This window comes from Physcomitrium patens, chromosome 15 (genome assembly GCF_059467195.1).
Source record: "Physcomitrium patens ecotype Gransden chromosome 15, ASM5946719v1, whole genome shotgun sequence".
Taxonomy (NCBI): Eukaryota; Viridiplantae; Streptophyta; class Bryopsida; order Funariales; family Funariaceae; genus Physcomitrium; species Physcomitrium patens.
The window spans coordinates 3,951,973-3,965,752 of NC_143424.1; the positions used below are offsets into that span (position 1 = coordinate 3,951,973).

The following is a 13,780-nucleotide window of genomic DNA, read 5'->3' on the forward strand; positions in this document are numbered from 1 at the left end:
TTTTTAGTTCTTTATTTTTTAATATTATTTTGAGTTCTTAAATTCTAGATTTTTAGTCTTTAAATTTTTATATTCGATCTATTTTCTTATTTCTAATCCTTTAATGCATTCTTTTGTTATTATCTATTTTTATTATTCTTTATCTCTTTATTTGTGTTTTTAGTCTTAGTTATAATAGTGCTTATACAATGAACCTTAGAATTTTCAAACCTGACTAATAAATTTGCATATTTCAATTGTCAAGATTAATTCTATGTTATCATTGATTATAAATACTTAAAATCCATATCCACCTATTCTGCAATAGGTTGAATTTGGAATGCAAAGAATTCTTGTTTAGTTACTTGTACATTAAGTAAAAACAATTCTACATCATAATATGCACTTTAATAATTCTAAATCTACCACACTCTAATTTACTAAAATTCACTTTTTATATTAGTAGGATTTAAAATTTTGAAAGAATTTAAAACGTTATTATCTTCAAACCTATTTTTGAAAGCAATGATAATTATTCTAATATATATTTTTTGAAATGACACAATATATAACCTAATTTATCAAGTTTTATTTGAATTCCTTAAAAGTTAGATTTATACTATCTTCTTTGGCAACATACAAATTTGAGTAATTATATTTTTACAATTGATCTTATAAAACTAATATCAACAAATTTGTATTGAAATATTTTGAATAACATTGCTAAAGAATGAAGATATTAACTAAAAAAATATAAAAAATAAACAAGTTTAAAATTACTTAACTTTGAATAGATGCTTTGTGTTACTCCATCATCCTTTACCGCTATCACATGTCAAAACTACTTTAATATATTTTCTAACTATCACACAAAGCAAGGTTGTTGCTTACTGCATAAAAAAAACCATCAGATTTTGTTAGGCCTTTCATTTTTCATTTTTTGCATCATTAAGTTCCTCATGTAAAAATCCAAATCATATTTTCGTTTGGATGACTTCCTAAAATGAAAAGCAATTATATTTAATATATTATCAATTACGGATGAAATTTCACAACATTTATTTGATTTCGCAGCTTCTAAAGCTGCCAAATTAATTCTATGAGCAACACACTGGATACTAGTTTGAGAAGGATCAGTATTTTTCTTTTAAGTATCATGAAACCAAAACAGCGACGGATTCCTTGTTGGACATGAATGAAGAAATGATGGAATGACATTCTATTCAAATGCTTTACTAACTAGCAACTATGCCTGCTGCGTCGACTCGTTGACAACTTCACCCTAAATTCCGAGTTTGTAACGAGATTCGAGGAATTTGGTTGAGTTGATAACAATGAAAGGTGAAAATGCTCAAAACGAGCCCATTCGCACGTTGACTTCTGACAGACTGCACGTTAAACTAAACTGAGAGAACTCCGTACACACGGGCACGATTCCTAATTTGGAATCCAGTGTACTACATTGAGCTTCCAGAAACCATGTAAGAAATGATCGGTCAAATCTCTTAATAGATATCATAATAGGCACTGGCCATGATGGTCTTCTGAGATTGCCGATGGTACGTAGTTGATCACGGTGTCCGTAGGGTCAAGAGCATGAACAAGTCCCGGAGAGGGATTTGAGGCAAAAATCAATGAGAGGGTGAAAGTTGTGCCTTTCGAAGAAGAGAAGTTGGGGATGGTGGGGCAATGAGTCCTCCGGACTTTGCATCCGCCAGATTGATAGGTTGTCGAGTGATTGAATCCGTTCTGGTCCGTTTTCTATTCCACTGGTATTGTTCAGTACCTTCTAGACTGCCATGGAAAACATAGAGCAGTATCAGTACGAACCGCTCCCTCAACCGAACTCGATACGGTTCATGAGGCTTCATTCTGGTGTCGGGCCGGCAGAGTTCTCTTGCAGTCTTGTAGTTGCGGATATTTCAAATCCCCCGGAATATATCGCGCTTTCATATGTGTGGGGCCATCCATCGCACACCGTGCCCATACTTTGTGACGGTAAGACTGTACAAGTGCGATTGAATCTCCGGGACGCGCTCCAGAGGTTCCGAGAGGTGTCGACCCGTTTCTACCTCTGGGTTGATGCTTTGTGCATTGACCAGAAAAATATTCCGGAGCGGAACCAGCAGGTGAAAGTGATGGCTGATATATACAAGCGGCTATTGTCAAAGTATGGCTGGGACTCGATGAAAACGGTGACGCAGATTTTGTATTCAGCGATATAAAAGCGCTATTTGTGGGCCTGCAAGCTATCCACTACTTGGGTGGAACAATTAGGCACTTCGATGAAACGACCGGGGACCTCCATTGGGTTGGTAATGGGAGATGCTTTGTATCAGCTCTTCCTCCTGCGCTTGTCCACCCACATCAAGAAGAACTGGCCCGTCTAAAGCGGTTCTTTTGTCGACCATATTTCTCCCGCACATGGGTTCTGCAAAAGGTCGGGCTGGCTTCGTGTGCCGTCGTGCGGTGGAGTGATCTCGACATAGAATGGCATCCCATCGACATAATCACCATGTTCCTGATGCGGCATTGCAGAGCACTCTTGGAACGGCTTGACCTTTCGACGGAGGTGAACAAAGTATACCATCTGCATACCGCCTACTCGCCCTTCGTACCCCAGGCCACGTTACTCCATATTCTAGATAAGGCAAGGCGTCTTGAGGCGACGGATTCGCGAGATAAGGTCTTTGCGCTACTCTCACATCCTACCTCCGAACTAATAGCCAGGTGCACATGTAGGGACAGATAAGTTGTCTAGTTTTGCACCATATCGAGAGTTGGCTATCCATTTCCTGCCCAGAATAACCGATCAATATCTGGTGCAGAATACAACCTCACGCTCAGCAAATCAACTCAGGGAACCGCTCTCGAAGCAGACTATAGTAAACATGTTGAAGACGTCTACCGCCTCCTTACCCTCGACCACATCAGGCGCACCTTGTCTCTCGAAATTCTGAACGCCGTCCAACACAACCCCACATTCACCTCTGTCACCAATTTCTCATGCCCTACTTGGGTCCCGCGCAGAGACCAATTTCACGATATGCCGATCTTAGGTCTCTACATCTCTAAACACATCGCCTCGGCCAACAGAGATGTCATCTTCAACTCAAGCCCCTCGTTCCCCTTCACACTAACCGTCCGCGGCACCCTGCTCGACACCATTTCCTGCCACACCAAAGTCCTGTGCACCAGAGACTCCGACCTCCCACTCACTACTACCACCACCCCGCTGACGCCTGACTCCGAACCCGTCCAACGCCTTGGGACATCCTGCCCCATCGCCAGGGTCTGGGTCTCCACTGGGACCACCACTGCGGACCCGAACAGCTATCCCCAGCTCGGCTGGCCTCGCATGGGCAGCAGTCTGTTTGCAGCCTATCGCACCACGTGGGTAGCAGACAACAATTTTACCTACGTTGGTAACTTTCAACTCGAGGCTGATTTCCAGGCTTACTGGGATAGGCTGTTTTGGGGGTCCCGGAGAGCGAGGATGACCTGAAATGACCAGCAGCAGAGGCCCGACGACGAGGACGTCGATAAGAATACAGACGATGACCAGTCTGAGGGGATGAGGAGGACTTGCAGGGCGAGAATGGCAGTTGGCATCGCTACCGCGACTCTGCAACGTACGTGTGCGACAAGCGCAAGTTCTTCATCACGTCGATGAGGTTTTTCGGCATTGGGCCAGGCGCGCTGATGACTGGAGATGACGTGGCGGTGTTGTTGGGGGCGGACGTGCCGTTTGCATTGTGGAGGGTTCTGGGCGCCGAACATGGAGAAGAGGAAGGCGAAGCGCAGGATGGGGAGGGGCAAAAGTATGCGTTGGCGGGGGAGTGCTGCGTGCGTGGGCTGATGCAGGGGCAGGCGATAAGGGCGGGCTTGAAACAGAAGGATATCGTTCTAATTTGATTAAATTACGGTGCGTATAAATAATTAATAAATATTTAGGCAGAGCACGAAAGCTCACGAATCACCAAAAGCGAAAGCACAGCAAATCGATACCACGTATATAACCGCTTAGTATCAACTTCCACAAATGCGAGTTCAAACCACTACGTGGATTCTTGCAGCAGCTAATTCTTGAGTAGATTCAACCCGAAACACTCAAATTGGCCGCATCCATGTAATTTGATCTCTCTTACAGCCTGACCACATGCTGTAACTTCAAACAGCTGTATGACCTTCAAGGCTTCGAGAAAGAGTTGCAATAATAAGCAAATTTTTCCAGGAAAAATGACTCAAATCTACAACTGAAGGAAAGTTGAAGCTTTAAACCATTTATACAATATCTTGAGAGATATATTACAGGGTTTCAAAACAAAGCAGAGTGGCTCGTATTTACACTTGCTCGTACCGTCATAATGCTCCAACTAAGCTAGAATCAACTAGCCCACTAAAATCACCACCGACTGAGAGAATTCGCAATTGGGGTCAGGCGAGGATCTTCAGCAAGAGCAGATATCTGTCATGGTCGCCATCAACTCTGCGTGCATTGGAAAGGGTGACCAGCACCCACTGCTCCCTCCTGCACTCTGAACCGTTGAAGAAACTCCACTGGCCTGAAACGATCCACCTTGAACGTCAATATGAATACGCAGTGTAATACTGGTCAACATCTTTGAGAAGTAACAGATGCACTCGAGAAGATTCAAAACTAAGTGCAACTTCTACACTGGTACTTACAATCCAATTTCTCGATGCCTTGTCATCTGACTTTGATTATCATTCATAACTTGCAGAGAATCTGCCGTATCAGGACCGTGTTCTCCTCCGGCCACCACTGATGGGACCCTTGCACATGGAGTCCAAAGCTGGCATAGCGGAACACGACCACAGTTACAAATTGCTCGATGTTCAAAGGAAAGGTTCAAGGTTACAGACCGTTTCAATGAAAGGTGAGGTATCAAAAACAATGTCCGCACTGAAAAAGAAAAGAACTGATTCAACTGGCATAACGTGAATGCTTGCTACCTTGATTGTGTTGTCAATGCCGCTGGTGGCGATAGCACAATCGAATGGATGGCTCTGAACACAATTAACAACTGCAAAAATTCCAACAAAATAGGATGATTTTAGGATACACATAGTTGCAGATGCTCAACTCTCGCAAACCAACCAAAGGACCCGCTCACATGCACATCGCTAAACTGCGACATGGCCGATGTGGGGAACTAGCAGTGTACGAAGAAAGCCAATCCTAACAGAACTGATCTGAGCAGGAATAGAACTCAAAGATGGTATTATTAGTACTCAAGAATTAGATTTTACTAAAAAAATCCACAGGAAAGCATGGTGTACACAATGCTATTCCGTTCTAACAATTGAATTGCAATCGCAGCAAAGAGTTACATATGTCGAACCATTCTCATCGCCATTCAGCATTTTGATCAACCTCCCAGTCTCCTTCGACCATATGAACCAGCGTCCATCATCACTACCACTCGCCACAAATTCCCCTGCCATTTGAAAACCGAGTTTCGCCAACAACCAACCAAAACAAATAAATAAACAAATCAATAAGGTAAAGTGGGGCGGGGAGCGGATGGATTAGGGGTCCTCAAGAATGACCTAAGTGTTGGCGAATGGATTGAAGTATATCAGGACAAGTCCAAATTCAAACACTCTTTGATTACTTCCACACTTTATTAAGAGGTGTAAAACCTTTTTCGCCAAGAAAGCTCGCTTGCTTGATATCTGTGCCAGTATTACAATGCCCCACATAACGCTGTTGCATGTCCACTGCAACTTCAACCTATATATAGCAAGGAATTTGGTAGATCAATTTCAAAACCGGCTAAATAACATTGCAAAATTTCAGGCTTGCGATTGAAAGCACTGGAAACGTACGCTTCATATTTTACACAAATATCACCTTTCACAAGATCGATGTGGAAAGGAGACCCAGTAACGCAGAAAGTGAAAGAAGCTAATAACTTGGGTACAATTATTAGACCAAGCTAAACTAATGGTACTTCTGTAAGGACACGCTTAAATAAGCGGGAGTTCAGATAGATGTTCATCGACAGCAAGAGGTTAATGCCTTAATATTAGTAAAGGGCAAATAATAAGGCTGTCTTGATCATATATATTAACACCCAAGCACCCTGAGACTACTTTGCTCAAATAAATAGAAAAAATGAGCCGGCAGTCAAGAAATGACTTCAACATAAGCACATTGGAATTTGAACGAAACTAACACGAGCAGCTCAAATTTAGGTACTCCAACGGTATTCACGTTGTATAGAGCGATGACAGTACATCGGAGAAAGAAGTTCATAGCTTCTTCAAATAGGTCAGCACAAGGACGTGATCCAATTTCAAAGGAAATTCCTTTCAGATCCAAAAATATAACGAACCTGGGGGTAAGAGTTGCCAGTCAAACAAGGCAGAGTTTTCATCTGAGAAGTTCCCTTTCTTGCAGTCTCCCCTTGATGCTGTAGTCTCAAGTTTAAACTTGATATAGGTGGCACCTCTTCACGAAACCTTACCTCTTCTTCAGCAGCGACTAACATCTCAATCTCCATCTCCATTTCCATCTCTTCCACATCATCGTCGAAAAAGTCAGAATCATCTCTGTCGATGGCGTGTGCATCAGTCGAACCATCAGAAGTACCTGACTCTGTCCGAAGCAGAAAATCGCTGATTGATCGAATTCTGGAAACTTTCTGTTCCAATCTAGAGTCGGAATCGCTACCTCTATTCATACTTGCCTCCTCTGTGACATATCAAATGAATAATTGGTCTCAATCTCCAACATTGAAGAAATACGTAGTGACAAGTAGCTAATGTATTATGATTCAAAACTCTCAAGGGAAAATCTGTGACAAACGATACAAATCCTGAAAATGAAAGTGAGTGGGAACAGATCACCTGCATTGATCTTGGCACGAAGCTGCGCAACATGTTCAAATAGCCTGTTATCAGATGAATCCAGTTGGTATGACCTCATAGCAAAATCCAGGGCTTCTTTATATCTTCCAAGCTGCCAAGTTTCAGGGAACAAAACACACATTAATTTAGACTACATAGAGTATTTGGCTACCGTTTGTTTGCCAACATATCTCGGTGAAGAAAAGTCAATCTTTACATTCGAAGGAAAAAAAAAGGTGGCCTAATCCAGAAGATGACTCTAGTGGCTTACCATCCACCTATATCAAATGCAAATAAAGCGTTTTATGTTTATAGTCATCATCATCTGGACGTCATTGTTAGATACAGACAATCAGTAAATGTGAATACTATTTTAGAACTAAGAGATAACAAGAAATGGAACCTGTGAAAGTGCCTCTGCCATATAGTGGTGAGCCCTGCTGGAAGTAGCAAGAATGTGACGAGCATCATTCAAATCTCTAATTGCCATATGAACATCATTTTTCCACTGACGCTGCGAAACCACAGAGCATAAAATTAACTATAGAGTGCCGATTACTCAAGTGCAGACTAAGGACACACAAATGCTGCAATTATCCTACAAAGTTGGTTTTGGAGAGGAAAGCCTAGTATTTGAGATTGAGATAAGAGAAAGACGAGATACTGAGGAGATACACTATTTCTGGCACAAAATGAATTTTTCAACTGCAATCATGGAGTGCAAGATGAAGTATCAGCACATACCTTTAGGAACGCAGCAGCTCGTATGCAAAGGGCATCATGACGAAGATTGTCACCCACCACCTGGCCTCCCCCATGTAATACTTCTCCAGTTGCCTCAATTACATATATGTAATTACTTCCTTCTTCCAAAACATTTTTGGCTTCCTCCACTAGCTCTTGGCACTCTTTCAACTGCAAAAACAAATTCTATGAAGGATTCTAACAATGTCGCTGCATGCTATGGGTCGAACCCCTCAGATCTTCAACTCACCAACATTGGTATGAATGAGAAGTGATGTCGAAAAGCTAAATCAGAAAAAGCTGGTCATAAGACGAAAGGTAGTACATCCCAAAAGTTGACTTACAAGTCAACACACATCGCCGCCACCCTGACTCTCACCGACACAAACTTCAAAGACCATAGGACTGTAAGCTAGAAAATCATGGCTCCAAATATGATCAACAAATCACTAGTAAACAACATGAACACAAAAGCGGATGTCATGGTTAACACTTCGATGGGAACTTTTCCCCGAAGAGCTAACATGACAGCCATTAATAATGAATTGGAAGACAGGTTTGCAGTTCATTTGATGACATCAAAGATAAGACAACATCTACTTGAATGCTACAATGCCTCTTCCACTTCAAAGATGTCAAAAGTAAATGAGCCAGCTAAAATTTCATCAAAATAAATTCCAGTGGATTTTATCTTCGAAGAAGCAGAAGAACCAACACGTAAACTTACCCAAGTAGCGTTGCGCCGGTACCCACGCCCCAATTTGACCAAATGGGGTGAATGAACAGTACTAGGGTTGACGTCGATTAGATTGAGCGATGTTCTCTTGGGTACATCACTCGCCACATAGACATCAGGATTTTCACGGCCTGCACTAGAGAGACAAAAATGAGTATGACCCAGTTCACCGAATAGTGACTTCTCCACATTCAACCAAAATAAGAAATAATTGCACATAGATTAGTTGTAGCTGTAGCTGTAGCTGTTATGGTACAACATTTATTGAAAGGAGCCGTCCAAAAATTCATGACATATAGAACTTACTACACAAACATTGGCTTCTCTTTGTTTTGAAAAATTCAAAAGAAGTTTGCTAAAAGAGACTTACCGTTATTAGCGTCGAATAAATAAACATGCTCACCACTATAGCTTAGCAGCACCTCCTGACCATTTGGACTAAACGTCACATGTGTCAAATGAAGTCCTGATCGACTCTGGAAAAGAAACAAAAATTTAAAGATTAAAAATTATAAGCCATCAATGACACACCATTTTAAACACATAGTTTTCAAAATTGTAGGATATATATAAAATCGTGTGGACTTGAGGGTAATGGAAATATACGTGCTCTGACAAGTGAGCTGGGCAAAAGTAGCTGACGCAAGAAGGGGGTTTGCCCAGCTGCCTAGGTGAAGAAGGGGGAGGAAGCATGCGGCGGTCGTACAACCGAGCAAATGCATCGCTGCAAGTTTAAAAATATAAACGTCAGTTTAAAATCAGGTGCTGCTAGTATCAGGTAAAGAGAGGATGATAGTTCCACGGGACTTGAACTTAAAGAAAAATTTCGATACAAGGCAAAAATAAAATGAAACGATTATCAAGTTATACACAATTTTATGATGTCCACACGTCCGCCCCGGAAGATTGAATACTGTCATCAGTAATGAGATCATAAAAACCGTTGTCGACGAAAATGCTATTCATCAAATGATACTGTACCAATGATAACTTTGAGGTCAACTCTTCGCTGCATTTTCGACAATAATTTTACCTGCCTCCAATCATCAACAGATGAGGCCGAGTGGGATTAATAGCACAAGTTTTCAGGTGCAGGCAATTCCTAGGAGGATCTGAGAGCGATTTCTTGTGACCACTGCGTAGGTCCAACTGATCACCAAAGCAAAGAACACCGTGTTACTGCAGGCGTCAAAAAATCAGATATTCGACCAATACAACCTCGTACAACTACTAAGACAAGCTAGGATATGATGGGTTATCAGCAAAGACGGCTAGTTTTTAGGCAAAATTCATCATCTAAAAGTGTTACAAAAACTGAAGTAAATCCAATCGAGACTCGTGATATATGAAAAATTGCAGAGACCTACCTCCCTCACTAGGGGATTACAACATGTGAAACCAAGAAGCAGTACAAATTACAGCAAAACCAAATATCCAGAGCCATACATAGAGAGACACTCACGAGAATGTTTCGACAATCTTCATCCCCAGAGCCTGGAGGAGGACAGAGAACTCCCTCTCTGAAATCATGCTGCCTAAGTGTACCGTCTTCGCTTGCGCTCCACACAACGTGTGGATTTCCATCTTCAACCTGGACAATGGTATAACATTCTCATTACCTCCCAAGTGATGAGTAAATATTAATGATTACATCCGATACTCCTGTCCTGGAAAGTAAGCACTTTATCCCAATGATGCCCATGAACAAAAACCAGAACAAAAAGTATTTCACGGCCTGTTTAGCATAGAATAGGATATTATGCGAAAAGAAGTGAACACAATCAACATCCTCAGAACTCTCAAACAATGAATCCACCAAAAACTTTCTTACCGCCAACTTCTTCACCCGTCTTGTATGGCATCGAAATAGACCCATCTTGTGTGGCAAAGAAACAGATGCCGACGACATGCTAACCCGGTGCACTCTGACCTAACAACACAAAAACATAAAACCTGATAATACGTCCACAGCACTGACAAACTAAACAAAGGAAATCGGAGGAATATATTGCAAAAGCATCAAACAAATGTAGTCCAACGTCGAACCTTTGTCTAACCATAACGGGCTCAATTCTGAAGAAAGTCTGGTAAGAACTAAACTACGAATCCATAACTTCGTGCGCTTCTTAAGAAGCGATCTGATTATACCGAAGGAAAGTCATTGACTCAAAAGCCTCTGCTTCAATTTTTCAGCTTTTAAACAAACGCTTTGGTTGAAATGAGTAATCTAATGCCTTCATTCCATAACCATCATATTGGAGACCCCAAGACCATGATCTACCAAGTAGAGCTAACTGTGTTGTACCTCAGCATCACCTGCCCCAGAAACTACAACATCGTCACCAGTTTCGGGCATGAATTTTGTACAAAATATGTTGGCGGAGTGACCCGTGTCAATGCTGTGAATGAGCTTTCGACTTCCGTAATCCCAAATGTTCACCTGTCAAAGTAAAAATCACTAAGTCACTTTCCACAATAAAGTGCACCAGCCATGTATCGGAAGTACTGTGGTTGCATAATAAATCCAGACATTAAACATGTAATTTCTTTGGATATATAAGCAAACCTTGGTGTCGTCTGATCCAGAGATGAGAAGAGAACCACTTGCGTTCCACGCAATAGTATTCACACAACCAATATGACCCTGTATCGCAACACCATTATGCGACTAAGGCCAAGGTTTGAACAGAAAGGTTCACTTGAGTTTAACAGTTTAGAATAAAAACCAGTTCTAAGCTTTATGCCCAATCCATTTATATATTTTATTGCTTTAAAATGAATAATAGAGCATGATAAAACACTTAACCCTTAGAATCATACCTATCATAGGCACATAAGAAAGTAAAAGTATGGCCCTCGGGTTGCAGCTATGACGACCAGTAAAGGTTTGCTGAAGGAAAGAACGCATCCGTGAACAATTTGGCGGCTACATGATACTTTACAGAGACAAATCGCACTTAAATTCTATGTTAACAAACTCATGAACTGCTAGGATTGTTGCTTCAACCCACCTCCATCACCTTCTCAAGATCCAATCGCTGCACCAGGGAGGAGTGCATTTGCAGTGCACGCATAGAGTACTGCGGCAAAACTGGATACGGAACCTGTTCCCAAAAATATACCAAACAATCGTTGTGACTGGCGAGGCTCCAAAACCAGGGTGTAACGAGGCTAAAGGACAGCCATCAATCAGATATAAAAACGCTTAAACAAGAGTCAAGCATCGTCCAGTGCAGCCGTTCAAATAGAACAGCGTCTGATAAACTTTCAAGCGATGACACCTACAAGTTCGATAGTTTGCACGCCGATTAACCTTTTCAATCAACTTTATTCCCAAGCGATTTTTTACATGTAGAGGATCGACACAGGTCCAAAGCTTAAAAACGAGCACAATATTGCAGTCAATGAACCAAATAGATATATTGATGAGCAAAAAAGTTTCAAAAAATCTGAATGAGAAAATTAGGTGTAATTACAGTTAAGTCTAACACGCCCTGCCAATCCAAGTCACAAAGTAAAACAATGCCAGTCAAAATCGTGGCCGCTCCAAAAGAATGAAGAATGACAATAACAATGACAAAGACAACTTCAGGTGCCATGCATTCGGCAGACAGACAGGCGTTCAACAGACATCAATACTATTGACCTCTTATCCTCAAAACGAACCGTAAAAGCCAGCAATCGATTTCTCGTACATAAAAGGAGCAATATCGAAACACTAGAAGCATTGAAAGGTCAGCTCACTAACTGCAACTTTGAATGTCGAAACACTAGAAGCATTGAAAGGTCAGCTCACTAACTGCAACTTTGAATATCGAAACACTAGAAGCATTGAAAGGTCAGCTCACTAACTGCAACTTTGAATATCGAAACACTAGAAGCATTGAAAGGTCAGCTCACTAACTGCAACTTTGAGAAAGATATCATTTCATGCTTCTGCAACCCGGTATAAGGATGCGAAGTCTGCTCCGAAAAATTAGCCAGTAGATCGAACACTACATCTTTTGAAGCCAGAAAGCTACATCCAAGGTATCGGCCAACCATCAGCTTATGAGCAGGCGAGTACAAGATGATTGAAAACCGCATGATGAAAAAGGAAATGTAGACGCCTTACCATCACAACACAATCGACCTTGACTACATTCCGCTCACACCGTTCAACTCTCAGTTCCCGTCTCACCTCGTCACGTTCGTTTCATTTTCATTACTCATCGTTCATGCATTGGATTATGTACACTGACGAAATTGAATAACAAGGAGGTGTTCTCAAATAACCTGCGAGTAATTAAGAGATCGGCCAATGATATGGCCGAACATGTTGCCATCAGGACTGAAAAACTGCCTCATGCTGCGTCCCTGCACCAAACTCAAGAACGATGTGCGCTTGCTACACGTCAACAGTCACCAACGGCCGATTCACCATCTTCAATCGACCATTGGCACGCGGAACACACCTGCCGTCTCCGCAGCACAACCACTACTTCGTCGCACAGCCCCTTGCAACACCGACTCCTCCCTCATCCTTTCCCCGTCCTCCTCATGTATCCATCCTAATCTACCAAAATCCAATTTATCCACAAAACATCGTCCATCATGTGGCACATCTCCCGCACAACCTACTCTTCCCACACACCCTGCTCCCTTAGGGTTGGATCGCCCTCTCCTCCGCGTCCCTCCACCAACCACCACGCAATCCAATAGAAAGCTAAGATCCCTCTTTCCCAATTCCTGCTCATTGAACCAACACCGTGACATGAATTCCTGCAGTCGTCGATTCCATCACATCCACCTCCACCGCCACTCCAAGTAAACTCACCCCCTCGCCTCCTCCACTGCTATCCCCCTTTCCTTAATCCCTCCCATCCTACCAAAACCAAGTCACGCGACGAGGATGACGAACGAAGAACAGAGGAACAAAACCAAACCAGAACCCGAAAACCGAAAAATCAAATAAAAATAAAATAACCAAAAAGAAAACCTCCGCCTGCGCTGCCCCTTCCCACTGCACCCCGGCGCCCGGAATCGCACACAATTAATGCTCCGACGCTCTGGGCCTCCGTGTGAGCTATCTTCACCGAGTGCCAACAACAACAACACCACCACCACCAAACATACATACATACATACATACAACAAACAGCAACAGCAGCAGCAACAAAATTCATTGTGGCTTTGCCTCGTCTATCCCCACACTCCCATCTGCCTCGTCCATACTACAGCGCCGATACTGCCCCCCTCCCCGCCGTCGATGCCTGCCTCCTGTTCTGCCCCCGATGCCGCCATGTGTCGCGCTCTGAGAGCAGCCTTCCCTCACATAGAAACAAGCTTCGAGGGTGGAAAGAAACAAACAATGCAGAAAGAAAAGAAAGCAAGAAAGAAAAAGGAATATAGGAAAAGAGGGAAGTAGGGAAAGAGGGAAAGAGGGGGGGGGGGGGGGGGGGACTC

The 13,780-nt window shown here is 42.4% G+C and overlaps 2 protein-coding genes across 3 annotated transcripts; one reads left to right on the plus strand and one right to left on the minus strand.

The window, feature by feature from the left end:
* Window positions 1-1,778: 1,778 nt before the first annotated feature.
* Window positions 1,779-3,894, plus strand: LOC112292627 (uncharacterized). The gene is made up of 4 exons (XM_024541291.1): window positions 1,779-1,977; window positions 2,184-2,665; window positions 2,783-3,400; window positions 3,571-3,894. The coding sequence occupies exons 1-4, from the start codon at window positions 1,779-1,781 to the stop codon at window positions 3,892-3,894; spliced, it is 1,623 nt and encodes a 540-aa protein (XP_024397059.1).
* A 348-nt stretch (window positions 3,895-4,242) lies between these two features.
* On the minus strand, window positions 4,243-13,513 carry LOC112292438 (protein ALTERED SEED GERMINATION 2). 2 transcript variants are annotated; one of them, XM_090256275.1, is made up of 20 exons: window positions 13,314-13,513; window positions 12,611-13,063; window positions 11,347-11,439; window positions 10,902-10,979; window positions 10,641-10,775; window positions 10,167-10,265; window positions 9,798-9,926; window positions 9,369-9,484; window positions 8,942-9,059; window positions 8,706-8,811; window positions 8,327-8,466; window positions 7,600-7,770; window positions 7,259-7,369; window positions 6,856-6,967; window positions 6,342-6,700; window positions 5,647-5,737; window positions 5,346-5,441; window positions 4,957-5,027; window positions 4,669-4,796; window positions 4,243-4,544 (listed from the first exon to the last, which is right to left on the minus strand). In XM_090256275.1, the coding sequence occupies exons 2-20, from the start codon at window positions 12,680-12,682 to the stop codon at window positions 4,463-4,465; spliced, it is 2,307 nt and encodes a 768-aa protein (XP_090112401.1). In that variant the 5' UTR covers window positions 12,683-13,063; window positions 13,314-13,513; the 3' UTR covers window positions 4,243-4,462. The 2 variants fall into 2 exon arrangements, with proteins under 2 accessions (XP_090112401.1, XP_024396693.1); XM_024540925.3 differs by having other exon boundaries at window positions 12,611-13,511.
* Window positions 13,514-13,780: the final 267 nt, after the last annotated feature.